This window comes from Haliotis cracherodii, unplaced genomic scaffold (genome assembly GCF_022045235.1).
Source record: "Haliotis cracherodii isolate W230 unplaced genomic scaffold, xgHalCrac1.p SCAF_4, whole genome shotgun sequence".
Classification (NCBI taxonomy): domain Eukaryota; kingdom Metazoa; phylum Mollusca; class Gastropoda; order Lepetellida; family Haliotidae; genus Haliotis; species Haliotis cracherodii.
In genome coordinates this window covers 23246267-23262002 of record NW_027266297.1, presented here as the reverse complement: position 1 = coordinate 23262002, position 15736 = coordinate 23246267, and the positions used below count along the sequence as shown (strand labels likewise).

The following is a 15736-nucleotide window of genomic DNA, read 5'->3' as shown; positions in this document are numbered from 1 at the left end:
AGATGGTCACGTCGGCAAAATGGGCCACGAACTGTACATGGAGAATTACAGCGGCTACCTGACCAACTGTACTGCTGATCTATAAAAGAATAACACCGTTAATTTTATTTATTGAACAATGAAATATATGTCGCAGCAAGGAAATCCTAATTTACTCAACATCATCTTAACGGCAGATGTCAAGGAGACCTTTTTGACAGGGCCTTTGCTAATGCTTTATTATCATAATTTTTTCATTCTCTCCAGCTCAAACCGAAACTAAGACCCGTCTAATGCAATATGGCGTCCCATGCAGGTAGGTTAAACATTCTCCATTGATCATTCACCATAATTTCCAATCTGGTTCATAAATTGAGAGTACTTGAATGCTAGTAGTATCGGGAAGAAGGCGATCACTGGGATTATATCATTATCAATGTGGAGATACTACTTTTAATTACCTGTGTTGTAAATGTATTTTAAAAGACGCCACAGTCTTGTGTATACTCTCATTCATGTACCTTGTGGAGACTTGCCCTGTGGATTACTGTGATATAGTGATCAAAATGCGCTTTCGAACCCACAGAGTGTAGGCTACAAAACTTAAACTCTACGATGAATATCTATTCTGTGTGTATGAACGCGAAAGAAAACTAACGATTTTGTATTTTCCTTTTTTTCCTGTATTACATTAATGCTAGTTTCTAAACATACGGTCCAACTCGCATTGGTACCCCTTTTTTTTATAAATATACAGTATTATTTAATATACCTAAGTAAAAGTGTGCTGGTCTTATGTTATGGGTGTGCTACGCACCAACTACATATTGCCGTAGTTGTAAGCAGAATATTGATTTATGTGTATGCGCGTTTCCATTAACAACGAAACAACACCCACATCATTCGTCACCACTCGCCCCTTTCCGTCACCTATTCGGCTTTTCCCGGAACAACACGAGTTGGTCACGAATGCAACCACATAGGCAGGACCGCATACAAGGAAACGAGTCAAGTGCCAACCCATGTGATAAGTAGCAATGTCAAAATATCGTTTCATGTAACACTGGATATAGACATAGCACTACGTGTATGCTTTGAGACTTACTTATTTAGATTTATAACATTCCAGAAAAGCATGCACTTCCATCTCACTTAACATTAAATGGTTACAGTACCTATTTATGGCCATATCGGGTAGCCTAGTGGTTAAAGCGTTCGCTCGTCACGCCGAAGACCCGGGTTCGATTCCCGACATGGGTACAATGTGTGAAGCCCATTTCTGGCGTCCCCCGCCGTGATATTGCTTAAAGCGGCGTAAAACCATACTCACTCACTCACTATTTATGGCCACAAACGGCGACATGACAATTTTTACTTGATATGGAGTTCAGTAACAAGGTGGAAATTAAGAATAGCTGAAAATATAGCATTTACACAGTGGGTATGTGGGATTAAACATAATCCTTCATACAATCAAAGAAGGGCTTTCTTTGTATTCACAGTAAGTATTAGAGACAAGTGAAAATAATTCCATGTGGGTTCTCAAAAAGGTAAATGATTTGTTTGCATTTGTGTACCCTCATTCAAGAACCGAAGTTCAATTCAAAGTTGCAATATTGCTGTCGCAGTTTAATGTAAGATATATTTACTCACTATCCAACTATCCCATACAAGACAAAATTCAAAACGTTATGCCATAGATATAGTTTAATAAATCTCTATCTTCAAATTCCAGGACAATTTGTCAAAAAGCAAAGCAAAAGTCATCTCAAGTTTACTGAGAAAACCATATATGAACTCCTGGAAATCCTGCAGAAAGGCAACATCTTTGTGAAATTTGGGGATAGGCAATAAGTATGCATCCCCATGGGCACCAGTTGTGCTCCCATCTTTGCTAATCTGTTTCTTTATGCATATCCACATTGGCAAAATCAAAACACGATGATTTTGTCCGAGAACTTAAACTTACATATGGCCATATGCTTAAGTGATATTGATGATACGATATCGTTCAATAATCGCCAAAAATCCAATTTCTTTGATTTATTAATACTATATATATATACTATATATATAACAGACCAGTGAGGCCACGTCTGTCCCTGTCAGAGGGACAGATATCATCCATTAGACAGCGTGACAAGAGGTATGACTTTAACCTTCCTGTGGTCAATTTTGTCTTATATTCCAGCAGCTCCAGTCTTTTGGTGTCTGCATTTCACACCTTTTGAGGTTCTATCGATCATGCTCTTTCGAGCGTCATACGACTCTTTCTCAAAAGTTTGATAAAGGATTACAGTTTAAGGCCATAATATCTCTTTTAAAAGGTTTTATGGTAGACGTGTTGAGGATATTCCCAAATTTTACATATGTTATGAGAATCCATTATATATGTATATTTACTTTTCATGAAGAATATATTAAATGTACTTTGTTTTCATGAAATGTATATTCCTACCTTTTTATATATCATGTTGTTAGTGTACAGATTGCCAGTGATCAACACTGACCAATTACACACTTCACTTCACATTGTCTATATGTAAGCCCTGGTAAGCTCACAGCCAAGTACAGACTGATGCAATTGTAGCTTGGTTATTTGGTCGACAGGTAGACAAAGTGGTCAGTTCCCAGGTCGGGTTTAGGTGTTAACTGACACGCCATGTCGGCAAGATTTGAAACTGTAATTGTGTATGCCATGTCGGCAATGTGTGAACTAAGGTGAATTATGGATTACATGAAACATTCACTGGAACTTTTTCGGAAATGATGGTATATTACAGCCTAAAGTAAGACTGTTTTTATTGTGATTGATACTTGTGTTTGCTGTTTGTGAATAATATGAAGCTTGATTAGACTGCCAGTATTAAAGTATTTTTGAATTGTTGTGTGATCTCTCCTTGTTATGTATGGAAACGGTTTAGTGGATCCACACGTAACACGTATCAGTTACCAAATGTCCGATACAATTCCCTATTCACTTGTACCATTCCCTTGTATTTTTCATATGAACACTTCACATGTCTTTGAATATGTTTGTGCCCCCGGTGGGCCAGGATAAGCCTACGCCTTCGCGAACACGTGGTATATAGTAATGTTCCTCCTGCATTAACTTCCAGGAAAAAACGACAAAGCTGAAGCACAGCGTAAAATGGCATCCAACACACTTTTTGAGTGTCTTCCAAATACATTGCAATGTATACGATAGTTGTTCAGTGGTATACGATGAGTCCATTGAAAATGGCAGTTGCTGTTTCAGTACACAGTTCACAATTTTTAGGGGAAACATAAGAGGGTTTTTTATTTGCTTGCACATACCAAGGCCCAATCACAGTTCACTTCAGCAAATGAATGGCTTTTTTCATCTCTGTATGTTTCAGGTTACCATGTTCAAGAAACCTTTGACAACATAATCCGTAAGTGTAGCATATATTTTAATCCAATATTGAAGAGAGGAAGTGTCAGACAGCCCATGACGGCACTAATCTTAAAACAAATTAATATACAAGCGGAAAAGTTCCTGTGCATCACTATCATGGTAAATAATAACTAAAGCGAACAAAGAATGAAACATATTGATGCACTGATGTCAATGAAATATTAATTCACCGTGACTGTTTCAACACATGTTTTCTGTAAATGTCATCTCAGGCTGAAAGATACCAGGTTGGATCAATTGTCAGTTCACAAGTCAGTATGATCACCATTAGCAGTGACAATGCAGCTTGACAATGGCGCCTCATTGACGACACAAGACAATTGAGACAATTGTGAGATGTCATTCCAGTTCTGGACCAAGGCTGTCGCAGCTGTACCGGTTGTTTTGGAAGTTGGCATTACATTTCACCACACACATGTTACATGGTTGACAGGCCAAGGGAGTGCTGAGGTGTTCTGTTGTCCAACGAAGTTTGTGATCACACGTGAAGGCATGCATTGTATGCTGTAAAATGATGTGATGTCCAAACCTGGACTCATCTGTGAAGAGGACTTACCTCTAGTCCTGTGACCCGAACCTCAAATGTTGACCATGCCAGACGTGCAGTTCGATGACTGTTCAATCGATCCCTAAACAGACCTAAGCCTGGGATACTGTGGGCTGTCAAAGCTGCAGTGTCTAGCCGGTTACGCAAGTGAAACAGACCGATATGATTGTACTGCCGACGTGACGTCCAGAACATGGTAGATCCCTGGTGTTGCCAGTCTGTTGGTACTGACCCCAGAGTGACTGCATGGTGATATGATGGACGCCAAAACGCCTAGCAACTACATTTTGTGCAATTCCGTTATAAATTTTTAGATAGGCGTGGACATCACGTTTACGAGTTTTGGCCGTCAGTAAAGTTCCTTTTCAATCTTAAAGTACTGCAACGATTTACTCTGCTTTTGAATTGACTCGGTCCCATGTGTACTGAGGATGTGTGACAAATTTCGACCACGTGGGATGACCGGGATGCCATTCGGTTTCAGGGTCATCATGGGTATTGATTACAAAGTTTTTACATGTGATTCTCATGCATGATTCTGTAAAATTCATGGCAATGTTATTCTAATGTGATTCAATTTATGATGCACAGGAATGTATACCTTACCTTCCCGCCAATATACCTTACTGTTCAAACAAAACGTAACTTTTTAATTTGTAATTTGAATTTCTTACAACACTGTGCATATGAATCATCATACCTTTTTCATAAAAACATAATGTTTAGTTCATCACCGTGATGACATATGACATATGGATACAATAAGTTATGTGATAATGTATATTTTTTAACTTATCCTGCATTACTCCGTATTGCATTTACTGCTGTCTTTGACAGAGAGACGAACTGTGTGAGATCCAGCTGCTGAAGAAAGTTGTTTCCATCTCTTCAGGAAGCAGCGCCCCCTCCCACACTGTCGGCACGTGACCCGGAAGACATGAGGTCATGTCAAAACACATAACTGCTTTGTCAACCACACGGATCGGACGTATGCTGTATCCCTCGTGGAATTATTAACGCTTTCTTTGATCCTGACTTTCTATCGTTTACTACGACAAAAGTCTGCTGTGTTGTTTATTGTATTTGGTTTGTTACCTTGGACTTCCTTCTATTGTTAATTGGTAACGTTTCTCGCTACGCACTGTTATGACATTCCAACTTTGCCAGATCGATCATTTGCGCAATCATCTGAGAGCCGCTCTTGCGGAGATCACCGCTACTCGACGGTTGGGTTACTTGAATTCCACGGACTGGGATTCCGAATTCAAGCGTTCCTTACTATGACAACCTTGGTCGGGTCCTACCCTTTTTAATGGTGCCATCTCCGCTACCCATGCCCGAGTCTCCAGCTTCGCAAGAGATAGAACAGCTCTCAGAGCCTTGGAGCATGTCACGCACCAATCAGCGGTCAAGTCCTCCAAAGGCGACTACAAACCGCACCGTTCCTCTCTCAAGGTCGTCTCCAAACATACCTCGCCTTTCGTGGCCAGACAGGGCGTGGTCGTGGTACATCTCGTGGCACCTACCAGCCGCGAAGGGATCGTCGCCCCGGCAAGGGTGGCGATTCCACCTCAAAGCGTTGACCGTCGGGACCTCAACAACTGGCACCTCACACCCCCAGCCGTTCCGGTCACCGACACACCTGTGGGTGGAAGACTAGGCAGGTTTTGGAGAAACTGGTCTATACTGGAGGACCCATTCGTCACAAACATACACTGTCAGGGGTACCAGCTCCCATTGGCTGCACTTCCTCCCCTGATGTCCACTCCGACATCAGACGCTTATTCGCCACACCAACTTCGGCCCCTTCACGACAGCATCGCCTCCCTACTGTGGAAGGAGGCCATAGAGATTGTGCACGACCCACCTCGAAACCCAGGATTTTACTCCCCAGTGTTCACCTGGAAGGTCCTCCCTACTTCTGAATGACGACGTTGCGGCTGCTCAGGACGAGAATCACAGCAGGCGATTCCCTGATCAGTCTCGATATCCAGGACGCCATCTTTATGTTACCATCCACCCCAATGACTGGCGCTTCCTCAGGTTCATTTTCAATAGTACCCATTACCAGTGGGCGGTCCTACCATTTGGAATTTCCACGGCCCTGTGGCTTTCCACACGGATCATCAACTTCGATCCATACATTGACGATTGTCTCCTCAACAATCGGGACTTGACGTTGCTACTGCGTCACAGGGATTTTACCCTGCGGCTCTTCAATCAGTTGGGATGGATCGTCAATCAGATGAAAGTCGGAGCTGACCCCATCGTTCCGTCTGCAGTTTATCAGGGGCCTGTTTCTCACGGATCAGGACCTCCTTCAAGTCCCCAGAGACAGGTGGTTGAAAATCCTCTTCTACCTCTTCCCTGCCCTCCAGCAGGCTTGCACTCTCCGCCAATGGCAGGTTCTCTTGGGCGTCCTCACATCGGCTCAAGACCTGACTGCCCCTCATCGTCCTCCCGGTTCACCTCCACCCCTTCCTCCGATGGTGGACGGTGGAATCGAACGTCTGCGGCGGTGTCTCCTTGACCGCACTACAGCCCTCCCTCCACCTGTTCGTCGACGCATCCAAACAGGGTTGGGGGGCTCATCTGGGGACTCAAACAGTTGCAGGGCTGTTGTCCGGAGATCGACTCCACTGGCACAGCAACAACCTCGAACTCGAAGCTCTCATCCTGGCCGTCTCCCAGTGGCAGAGCATTCTCCCTCACGCCCAGTTGACCATCTCCACGGACAACATCACCGTGGTCTAAAGCCTGCCGTAAGTCTAGGAAACGCCTTTTCCTACCGGTCTCCCCTTCGTCGCTGTCGGAGGTCAGCCAAAATACTATCTCCCTGTGGCTCCGGGCGTTCACCCTCCAAGCTTATAAAGCTGCCGGATTGGAGCCCCCCAAGGCTAACAACCCACAGCCGCGTCTACCATGGGTCTTCACAGTAACGCTTCCCTCAAATCGATCATGGAAGGCTGTTTTTGGCGATCCAACACCATTTTCGCCAGCCACTACCTTCGTGATGTAGCCTTGGAAGATGTCGCCGCCGTTCATAGCTTTGGTCCCCTGGTGGTAGCTCAACAGGTCACAACCCCCGACGCCACTGATTCTCCGTTACCCTGAGCGGGGCCCGTCGAACTCTCTGGTGTTTATCACCCCAGATTAGAGGGCTCTCCTGCGTTCCGCATTCGCTCTTAGGTCAGTTCTAGTTTTGGCTTTCCCGCCTCATACTATTTCTGTCACCTATTTCGGGTTCCCTCTTTTGCATCGACTCTCGTTTCCTTCGACAGGAATGGTCGCTGGTGTTCCGATCATCTCTTGTCCATGCGGTGCGGTTTCATCGGACCTTTGTTGAGGGTTTTCTTCTGGCTCACATCTGAAGGTATGCCCACCGGCCGTGACGTCTGATAAAGATGCAATACGGAGTAATGCAGGATAAGTTAAAAAAATTAGTAAAATCTAAATATTTTTTTACATTTGTATACTTATTCTGCATTACGAAGTCTAAGTGCCCCCCCTGCGCTCCGCTTCCTCCCCAAGAAGTTTCCGATGTTATGTTTAAAGCAGTTTTGTGTTATGACATGACGTCATGTCTTCCGGGTCACGTGCCGACAGTGTGGGAGGGGGCGCTGCTTCCTGGACAGATGGAAACAACTTTCTTCAGCAGCTGGATCTCACGCAGTTCGTCTCTCTGTCAAAGACAGCAGTAAATGCAATACGGAGTAATGCAGGATAAGTATACAAATGTAAAAAATATTTAGATTTTACTAAATTTTACTTTTAGAATCAACCGAGCTTCTCATACGGCACGATGACCCTTCACAATATGTGTCTACATTTGCTGAGAGAGCAGCCCTCAAGATTCTCAAATCATTTGGCTGCATCTTCATAAAGGGGAAATCTGGTTCAGGTAAATCGAAGATTGGGTTAAAACTTCTTGATGTTGTAGCCAGGGAGAAAAGTGTACAACCTGCCATACTTACCTCATTCAGACAATGGAATTTGATCCCACAATCTAAGGAAAACGAACCAAAGTATGTTGTTATGATTGAAAACATTTTTGGATGCAGTAACTTTGTGCAGACCACGGTAGAAGAATGGAGCAGGTTGTTTGATATCATGTGGCCAGCTGTGGAATCTGGACTCATCTATCTCATTTTAACATCCAGACCAGAAATCAGTGCTCAGTGTGAGAGTCGTGTGAAGAAGTACAAACTGATGGAGAACATTCAGTGCATCACTCTGGACTCGGGGACATACGCTCTCAGGAAGGGAGAGAAGAAGAAACTGATGAGGATGTATTGTGGGAAATTAACATTCAGCGATGAGGAAATCGGAAAAGCAATAGAAGTGGACAGGGCTCTGGGTTTCCCCCAATGCTGCAGGTTCTTTTCCAGGAGTAAGAAAGCAAAGGATAAAGGTATTCAGTTTTTCTACAAGCCATATGAATACATAACAGAGGAAGTGGAACTACTTCAAGAAAGTGATCCACTTGGATATCTGGTACTTCTTCTTGTGTTGATGAATGGTGGTCACTTGGCGAATACTCCAGTGAGGTCTCCAAAGACGACGCATCAGATCGAAACTCTCATTGACTTATGTAGTCTTTCATCTAAGCCGAGTTTAAGGGCTATTCTGATGAAGGCTGAGTCACTCTGTGATGTTTATTTACAGAACATTGACAATAACTTTCAGTTTCATCATCAGTCAATCTTTGATGCTGTTTTTGTTTTTGTGTCAAGAGTATATCCAGACATGTTTCTTGGATTATGCCCAGCAAAGTTGCTCGTAGAACTGGTAAAGACAGAGATACATGGATCAACGTCAAATGAAGTTGTTGTCATAGTTCCTAGGGAAGATTATGGCATTCTTGCTGACAGAATCACAGAGCTACTTCTGTCTGAAGACGCTTTGGTAGTCCTCGACCACCCTGCCCTGCACGATGAAGAGTTTGCAAATGTCATATTTGAAAAATGGAAACACGAGAATACACTAAACGGCATACAGACATTCATAATGCCTCACCAGTTAGAAATCAAGATTGGCCAACCAGTATCTAATAAATGCTTGTTCAAATGCAAATTCATCCTCCCATGTCTGTTACTCAAACAGATCAGAAAGCTTGCACATTTATTGACTACCACTCTTAATGATGACTCTCCTCCAGACATGCTCACAGAGATCTTGGCATGCACAGTGTATACGAAAGATTTAGCTTTATCCAGCATGTTATTGAACATGGGAGCATCATCAGATGAATGTTGTTTCCGTGCTTTATGTGGATCGCCCTACACATCAGAAGACACTGATGAGATTGTCAAACATATTCTTTCTGAAGGTACTGACTACACAGAATTGAAAGATATGTTCTGTGTTGCTGTTTTGAAGGAAAACAGTCTTGTTGCTCAATATCTCTTTGAAAGTAAACTCAAAAAGAAGGAAATGACAATATTAAATCAATGGTTAGAGAGTCTTTGTGAACTGCTTTCTAACATGAACGATAATGTAAAAGATATCAGTGAATCTAATAGAACAATGGAAGATATCACAGAGAAAATGATTGAAACAGCATGCATGTCTGACCCCGAATTCCTGCTGTGGATGGCAGCAACGCATCCTGTATCTATTATCCTACAACATCTGCTCAAGATGGATCTTGATGTTAATGAGGTGTTTTTTGGAAGCAAGCCTCTGGATCAAGCTTTGAGGTTTGGTGTGGCTGATAACGTGGCTCTTCTTTTGGAGAATGGCGTTGACATCTGTAAGACCAAAGACAATACAGTGTTTCATTTGGCAGCAAAGTCCGAAGTTGACAGTGAAGAGAAAACTTACATACTTTGCTCATATTTGGAATCTTGTAAGGGCGTCATCCCAACTTCTCAAGAAGATTCAAACCTTGCTGAAGACTTAGAAGATTCCGAAAATCCAGATCGTCAAGGAGATCGAGAGAATCACGAAAACCAAGAAGATGTAGAAGATACAGACGATCAAGAATATAGAAAAGATCATGATGTTGACGAATTAAAAGATCAAGAAGATTCAGAAGATTTGGACGACGAAGAAGAAAACGAAAATGTCCCTGACACTTTGGAAACATTCCTCATTACCGAAAGTGAAGATGGAATGCCAATTCATTCAGCATGCCATGCTGACAATGCTGGAAGTCTAAGGATATTGATTCAAGCAGGTGCTGACGTCAATATACAAACAGCTAAACTGGAAACGCCACTTCATGTGGCAGTGAAGAAAAGATCTGTGGAGTGTGTAAGATTACTATTACAAGCCAATGCATCAGCTGATACGATTGATTCTGACATGAATTCGCCACTAACATGTTCAGACAAAACTGATTTTGAGATAGTAAAGGCTCTTGTTAATGCTGGCACTGACGTAAACTACTCAGGGCACAGTGGAAGGACATGCATGACTTTGTCATTACAAAATGATGACTTAGACACGGTCAGATTCTTATGCGACCATGGAGCTGATGTCAATACTGTCAAATCTGACGGAGTCACAGTGTTGATGGTGGCGGCGCTCCATGGAGAGATACACATGGTGAAGCTTCTGTGTGAGAAAGGAGCTAGGCTTGACAAAAGAGACGAAAATGGAGAGACGGTGTTGCACAAAGCTGCCAAATCTGAAATAGATGCTGCAGAGAAGCTGCTGTACCTGTTAGAGGATCCACATGCTCCTATTGATATAGAGGACAATGCAGGGAGGACTGCTGTGTTTCCTGCAGTACAGTCGGGGGATATTGAGGTGATACAAATCATTCATGACAAGGGGTTTGACTTACTGAAGTCTGATAAAGATGGAAACAATGCCTTACATGCAGCATGCAAAGAAGGTGTTTGTGACTTTGATGCTTTATCCACTGTATTCAGAAACAGCTTTGGACACATTAATCAGCAGAATGCATTTGGTGAGACTGTCCTTTATCTTTTGGTCGACAGTAACATCTCCTGTGACTTAAAACCTCTTTTAGATAGAGGTGCGAAGCCAAACATAGCCAATGCAAAAGGTAGAACAGTTCTTCATGTGGCAGTGGAGAAACAGAAACTTGAACTTGTTCAATTATTTCTACAGAGTGATGGTGACTCATGTGTTGCAGATATAATGGGCATGACACCACTTCACATTGCTTCTGAAAATGGAAATTATGAAATGGTTAAGCTGCTCTTGAAGCACGGATCAGATCCAAATGCTGTAAATGAAACTGGTAGAACACCCGTCCACTTTGCATCTGAAAACATACACGAAGGCTGTGTTCAGGAGCTCCTAAATGAAGGCGCTGATCCTTGTGTGGTAGATAAAAAAGGACTCTCACCACTTCACCTTTGTGTGGGTGTTAACATCGCTATGAAAGCACTTAAAAAAATGTTACCCCTTGCTCCTTATGGATTACCAGTAGAATCACATGAGAAATCAATTCTAAATTCAAGAGATCTCATCATGAAGATGCTATTGGAAAACGGTGCCAATCCAAATATGTCTGACAATGAGGGCCATTGCATTCTCTATGTTGCGTCTACCGAGCGAATTGCAGAATCCTCTGTTAAAATACTTTTAGAAGCAGGAGCAGATGTTTCGGCTTTGGATCCAGATGGGAGGTCACTTCTTCATGCTGTTGCTGAAAGAGGAACGCCTGAAGTGTATAAACTCCTGGTCGATAGTGGAGCTAATGAATATATGGGGGATCAAAATGGAAAAACACCACTTCAAATCATCACGAAAAGAAAGCGCAAAAGTAAACCAGAACCTGATCCAAACCTCTGTGCAAACATATTCCGAAATATGGGTTTTACATTCCCACAATTGCAACCAAACCCATACACATTCGGTTTTAGTCAGCCATTCTTCAATGCGAGCCATAGACCTTGGCAACAAGATGCTCCAAACATCGTACGAGCCTCTGAGATGCCTGTTGCAGATCAAACTGATGTGGTGAGTCCCAATACAGAGGAGGAGGAGGCACATCCTGACATTGGACTTGTGAGAGAAGATAGAAGCAAAGGGAGGAGTGAAGGTGAAGGCCGAACAATAGTTTACCAGAGAGATGAAAGCATTGACAGTGACAATGATTGACGGATCCTGAATAATATGACAATGAAAGACACTACTAGATATTGGATTAGATTGCAATTAGTGTCAGTCAATTTAGAATAGATGTCCATAGACATTTGAAAGGAATACATATTATTTTATTTTTTGTGTTCTTTATACCACGTTGAGGTCAATATATTAACTAAGGAAGACATCTGTCAACACCACGCATTAGACTTTCAAAGTTAAGCTTGACTCTAAAAGCTTAAGACTCATTTCTTTTAGATTCAAAAGCTCATGAAACTCTGTACAAAGAGATATATTGTAAATAAACAAGCAAATCACAATAAAGCACAATAAAGCAAATCACAATAAAGGGAAGACTTTGCAGAGAGTATTCGAGTGGAATAAATACCATTTGAATTCTCATAACTCAAAGACCGCCTCCGTGGTAGAGCGTCCGGCATCAGTCCGGACTAGTACAAGCAGCCACACACACACGTGCATGCACGTCGCTATATAAGTGCAATGATCTTGGACGCGACGTTAAAACCAATTTCACCTCACCTTATTACTCAAAGGATTTGCTTAAGCTTTCAAGTATAAGAAAGATCTGAAATCGTTCAGTTACAGTCAAATGACCAATTTCCTTCCACAGATGTACCAACCTGAACCTAAAAAGGAGACCAGTAAGACCGCGTGGCATATTTATTATGTCTAATGCAGTTCTGTCTTTTGACTCGTACCATATGTTAACTTTTCTTCTTTATGTCGCTTTTATTGATATGCTTGTATATTTTGATCGATTCACACACTGTGAAGAATACATCTCGGACTGTGACTTTTTTTTATATATACATATATAATAACTTACTATTTAATTAAATTATTGTCAGAAGTAGTATTTGTGTCTGACCAATAGTGGGCCATCAATTGTACGTACTTAGCAAGGAATAACCACAATATTGTCAAACGGCTATGAAGATGAAGAGTCATATCAAAGTTGATATCTCATGCGAGTTTTCGGCAATAGGAAATTACTCTGAAATATGTTACTCCTACAGATATTCAGTTTTGAAACAAATCTGATGTTCTTTAAAAATATCAAGATATGCAGGCTACATCTGCCATGCCAATTGGGGCCTTTATTCACTGAATGCTAATCTGTATTCTTATAGCACAGTAGTTGGATTTGATCGTTTTAACAATTAAAAAACACAACTATAACACAACTGATCTAAATCAAGAATGTTATTCCATTTGACACATACTGGGAAATTTACTGTGGGTTTAATCTTATCATAAAAATATCCGGAACCTTTAGGCGCCACAAGTCTACCAATAGTGTGTTTAAATGTTGATTATATGATATGCATAACGGAATTATTTCTAATAATATCTTTCCATTATGTTTGATAGAACCTGGCTGTAGTCAATAAGTGTGCCTTAAATTTTATATTTTCTTTCCAGTTAGTTGAAATGCATTATTCCATCTTCATTGGAGATATCTTTAACAGTGTGTATTTGCTTTAACACCCAATTCCTAACAATGAAATATGTTGTTGTATAAAAACTGATGGTTACAGCAAAGAGGTTCTGAGAGTACTTCTCCAAGTTTGTGAAATGATTTTGATGTTTTTGTTCCCAATGCATCCAATACATCTCTCCAGTAAGCGGCAGCCAAATTTGCCGTTTCTCTTAAATGTCTTTAGGTATACAACTAATTGCACCTCTGTTGATTGTTAGATTTAGTGATATTTCTCAATGTTACAGCAACATACCTATATATAACAATATTACAGTATCTTTGAAAAAGTTTGCAAGACTCTGCTGAATATTTACCAATAACGTATTCGACGTAATAAGCGCCCGGGGCGCTCTCAAAATTAGCAATAGGGGGCGCTTATTAGAATATTATTTGGGTGGAAAAAACGTAGTTGAAAGATAAATTTCGTTGTTTATGCTGACAGCCTGAAATGTTCATGTACGACACATATATTTTTCCAGGTTTTAATTGCCCATTAATAAGGGTGCATATAACACACGTGTGCGTATTATACAAGAATAAATAAGTCTTGTGTACATTGATCAATCGGAAGGGATGCAAATTGGGCTTGTTCACTAGCCAATATATCAGCAAACATCGCCGTGGGCGCTTATTAGAGCGGGGTGCTTATTACGTCGAATACGGTACCTGTTTTTTGTCATTTTATTGTCTTTGCCATTTGATATTCTATTTATGAAGTATCACACTGTGATTTATTATACTGTTAGGTGATACTGTTTTGGTAATAAATTGTTACTTTCATTAGTTATTTTGTATAGGATAGCCAGAAAAATTATTTTCTTGTTCAACGGATCCGCCCATGTCAGCTTTCCCCGATTTCTTTGTTTTTTTCTATAAAATATGATTTGTTTTTAATCATTCGCGAACAACATTGATCGATTTGTCAATGGAAGGGAAGCAACTCTTCCGCAATTGTCATTTTCCGCACGGAGACCGTTTGGTCGGACATGTTGTCAGTCACACGTCCTGTTGCCTCGCCTGTTTTGTTGCATGGGGTTATCTATTTATTAAATTTCAGTCTTTTGGTTTTAATAAGTGTATTATATCACCAAGGTAAGTTTATATCACTATAAGCATCAAATGTTGGCGTATTTCGTTGCCACATTTGCTATTGTTTGGTATCATCGATGTTGCACGGACATCTCCGTTGCACTGGCTGGTACTAGTTTTCGGTGGCTATGTTTTGGCGAGCTCGTCGATGGGTTTAAATCACTTCAATGTGGATAGCGATAATGACGGGGATGGCGATGAAATATTACATAGGCGGTTCCAGAGGTGGGGGTGTCCAGGGGTCACACAGGCCTTTAAAGGTCCAAGTCGCCCTAAACCCAAATATCAGACAATACCATCACTTGTCGCAATGCCCGTGAAGAATAGGTCTTAAGCAACCCATGCTTGCCGTAAAAGGCGACTAACGGGAACGGGTCGTCAGGCTCGCTGACATGGTTGATGCATGTCATCGATCCCAATTACGTGAATCGATGTGCATGACGTCAATCACTGGACTGTCTGGTCCAGACTCGATTATTTACAGACCGCCGTCATATAGCTGGAATGTTGCTGAATGCGGCATTAAACAACAAACAAACAAACAAACACTTGCCACAAGCGGAAGTGTAAACAATGTCATTGGATGACTGCTGCGTCTCGGACAGTCAAGATACTTGATTTTTGCATACCAGTTACCGCAGTTGAGAATCGTTTGTGAATTTGTATTTGTTGGCGTTTCATGGTACGGTTTTGCACAATGACGACAAAGTGCTTTATTCCAACGGGGCGAAGATCCGGGGTAGATTAGGTTTTCAGCAACCCAGGCTTACCGTAAAAAGGGGACAATGCTTGTCGTAAGAGGCGACCTACGGGACCGGGTGGTCAGGCTCGCTGACATGGTTGAGGCATGTCATCGATCCCAATCGCGTGGATAGATGCTCATGATATCAATCACTGGATTATCTGGTCCAGACTCGATTTATTTACAGACTGCCGTCATATAGCTGGAATATCTGTGAGTGCGGCGTAAAACAAGCAATCAACCATTATTCCAACGGTCACAAACCGGTCACTGAACAGCTTTCTAACCAAGAAGGGCGGTGGGCTGAGGTGTTCGCTCTTCACGCCAAACACCCGGGTTCGATTCCCCACATTGGTTTAATGTGTAAAGCCAGTT

General features: G+C 41.8%; 1 protein-coding gene across 1 annotated transcript; it reads left to right on the top strand.

Annotated features, from left to right (window-relative positions):
- Positions 1-265: 265 nt before the first annotated feature.
- On the top strand, positions 266-14220 carry LOC139479332 (uncharacterized). Its single transcript, XM_071262191.1, has 3 exons — positions 266-295; positions 3360-3395; positions 7741-14220. The coding sequence occupies exons 1-3, from the start codon at positions 280-282 to the stop codon at positions 12042-12044; spliced, it is 4356 nt and encodes a 1451-aa protein (XP_071118292.1). The 5' UTR covers positions 266-279; the 3' UTR covers positions 12045-14220.
- The last annotated feature ends 1516 nt before the right edge of the window (positions 14221-15736 follow it).

Coding starts and splice junctions, on each gene's coding strand:
- LOC139479332 (XM_071262191.1), top strand. Junction 3,396..7,740: donor AACCTTTGACAACATAATCC/GTAAGTGTAGCA, acceptor TTTTACTTTTAG/AATCAACCGAGCTTCTCATA.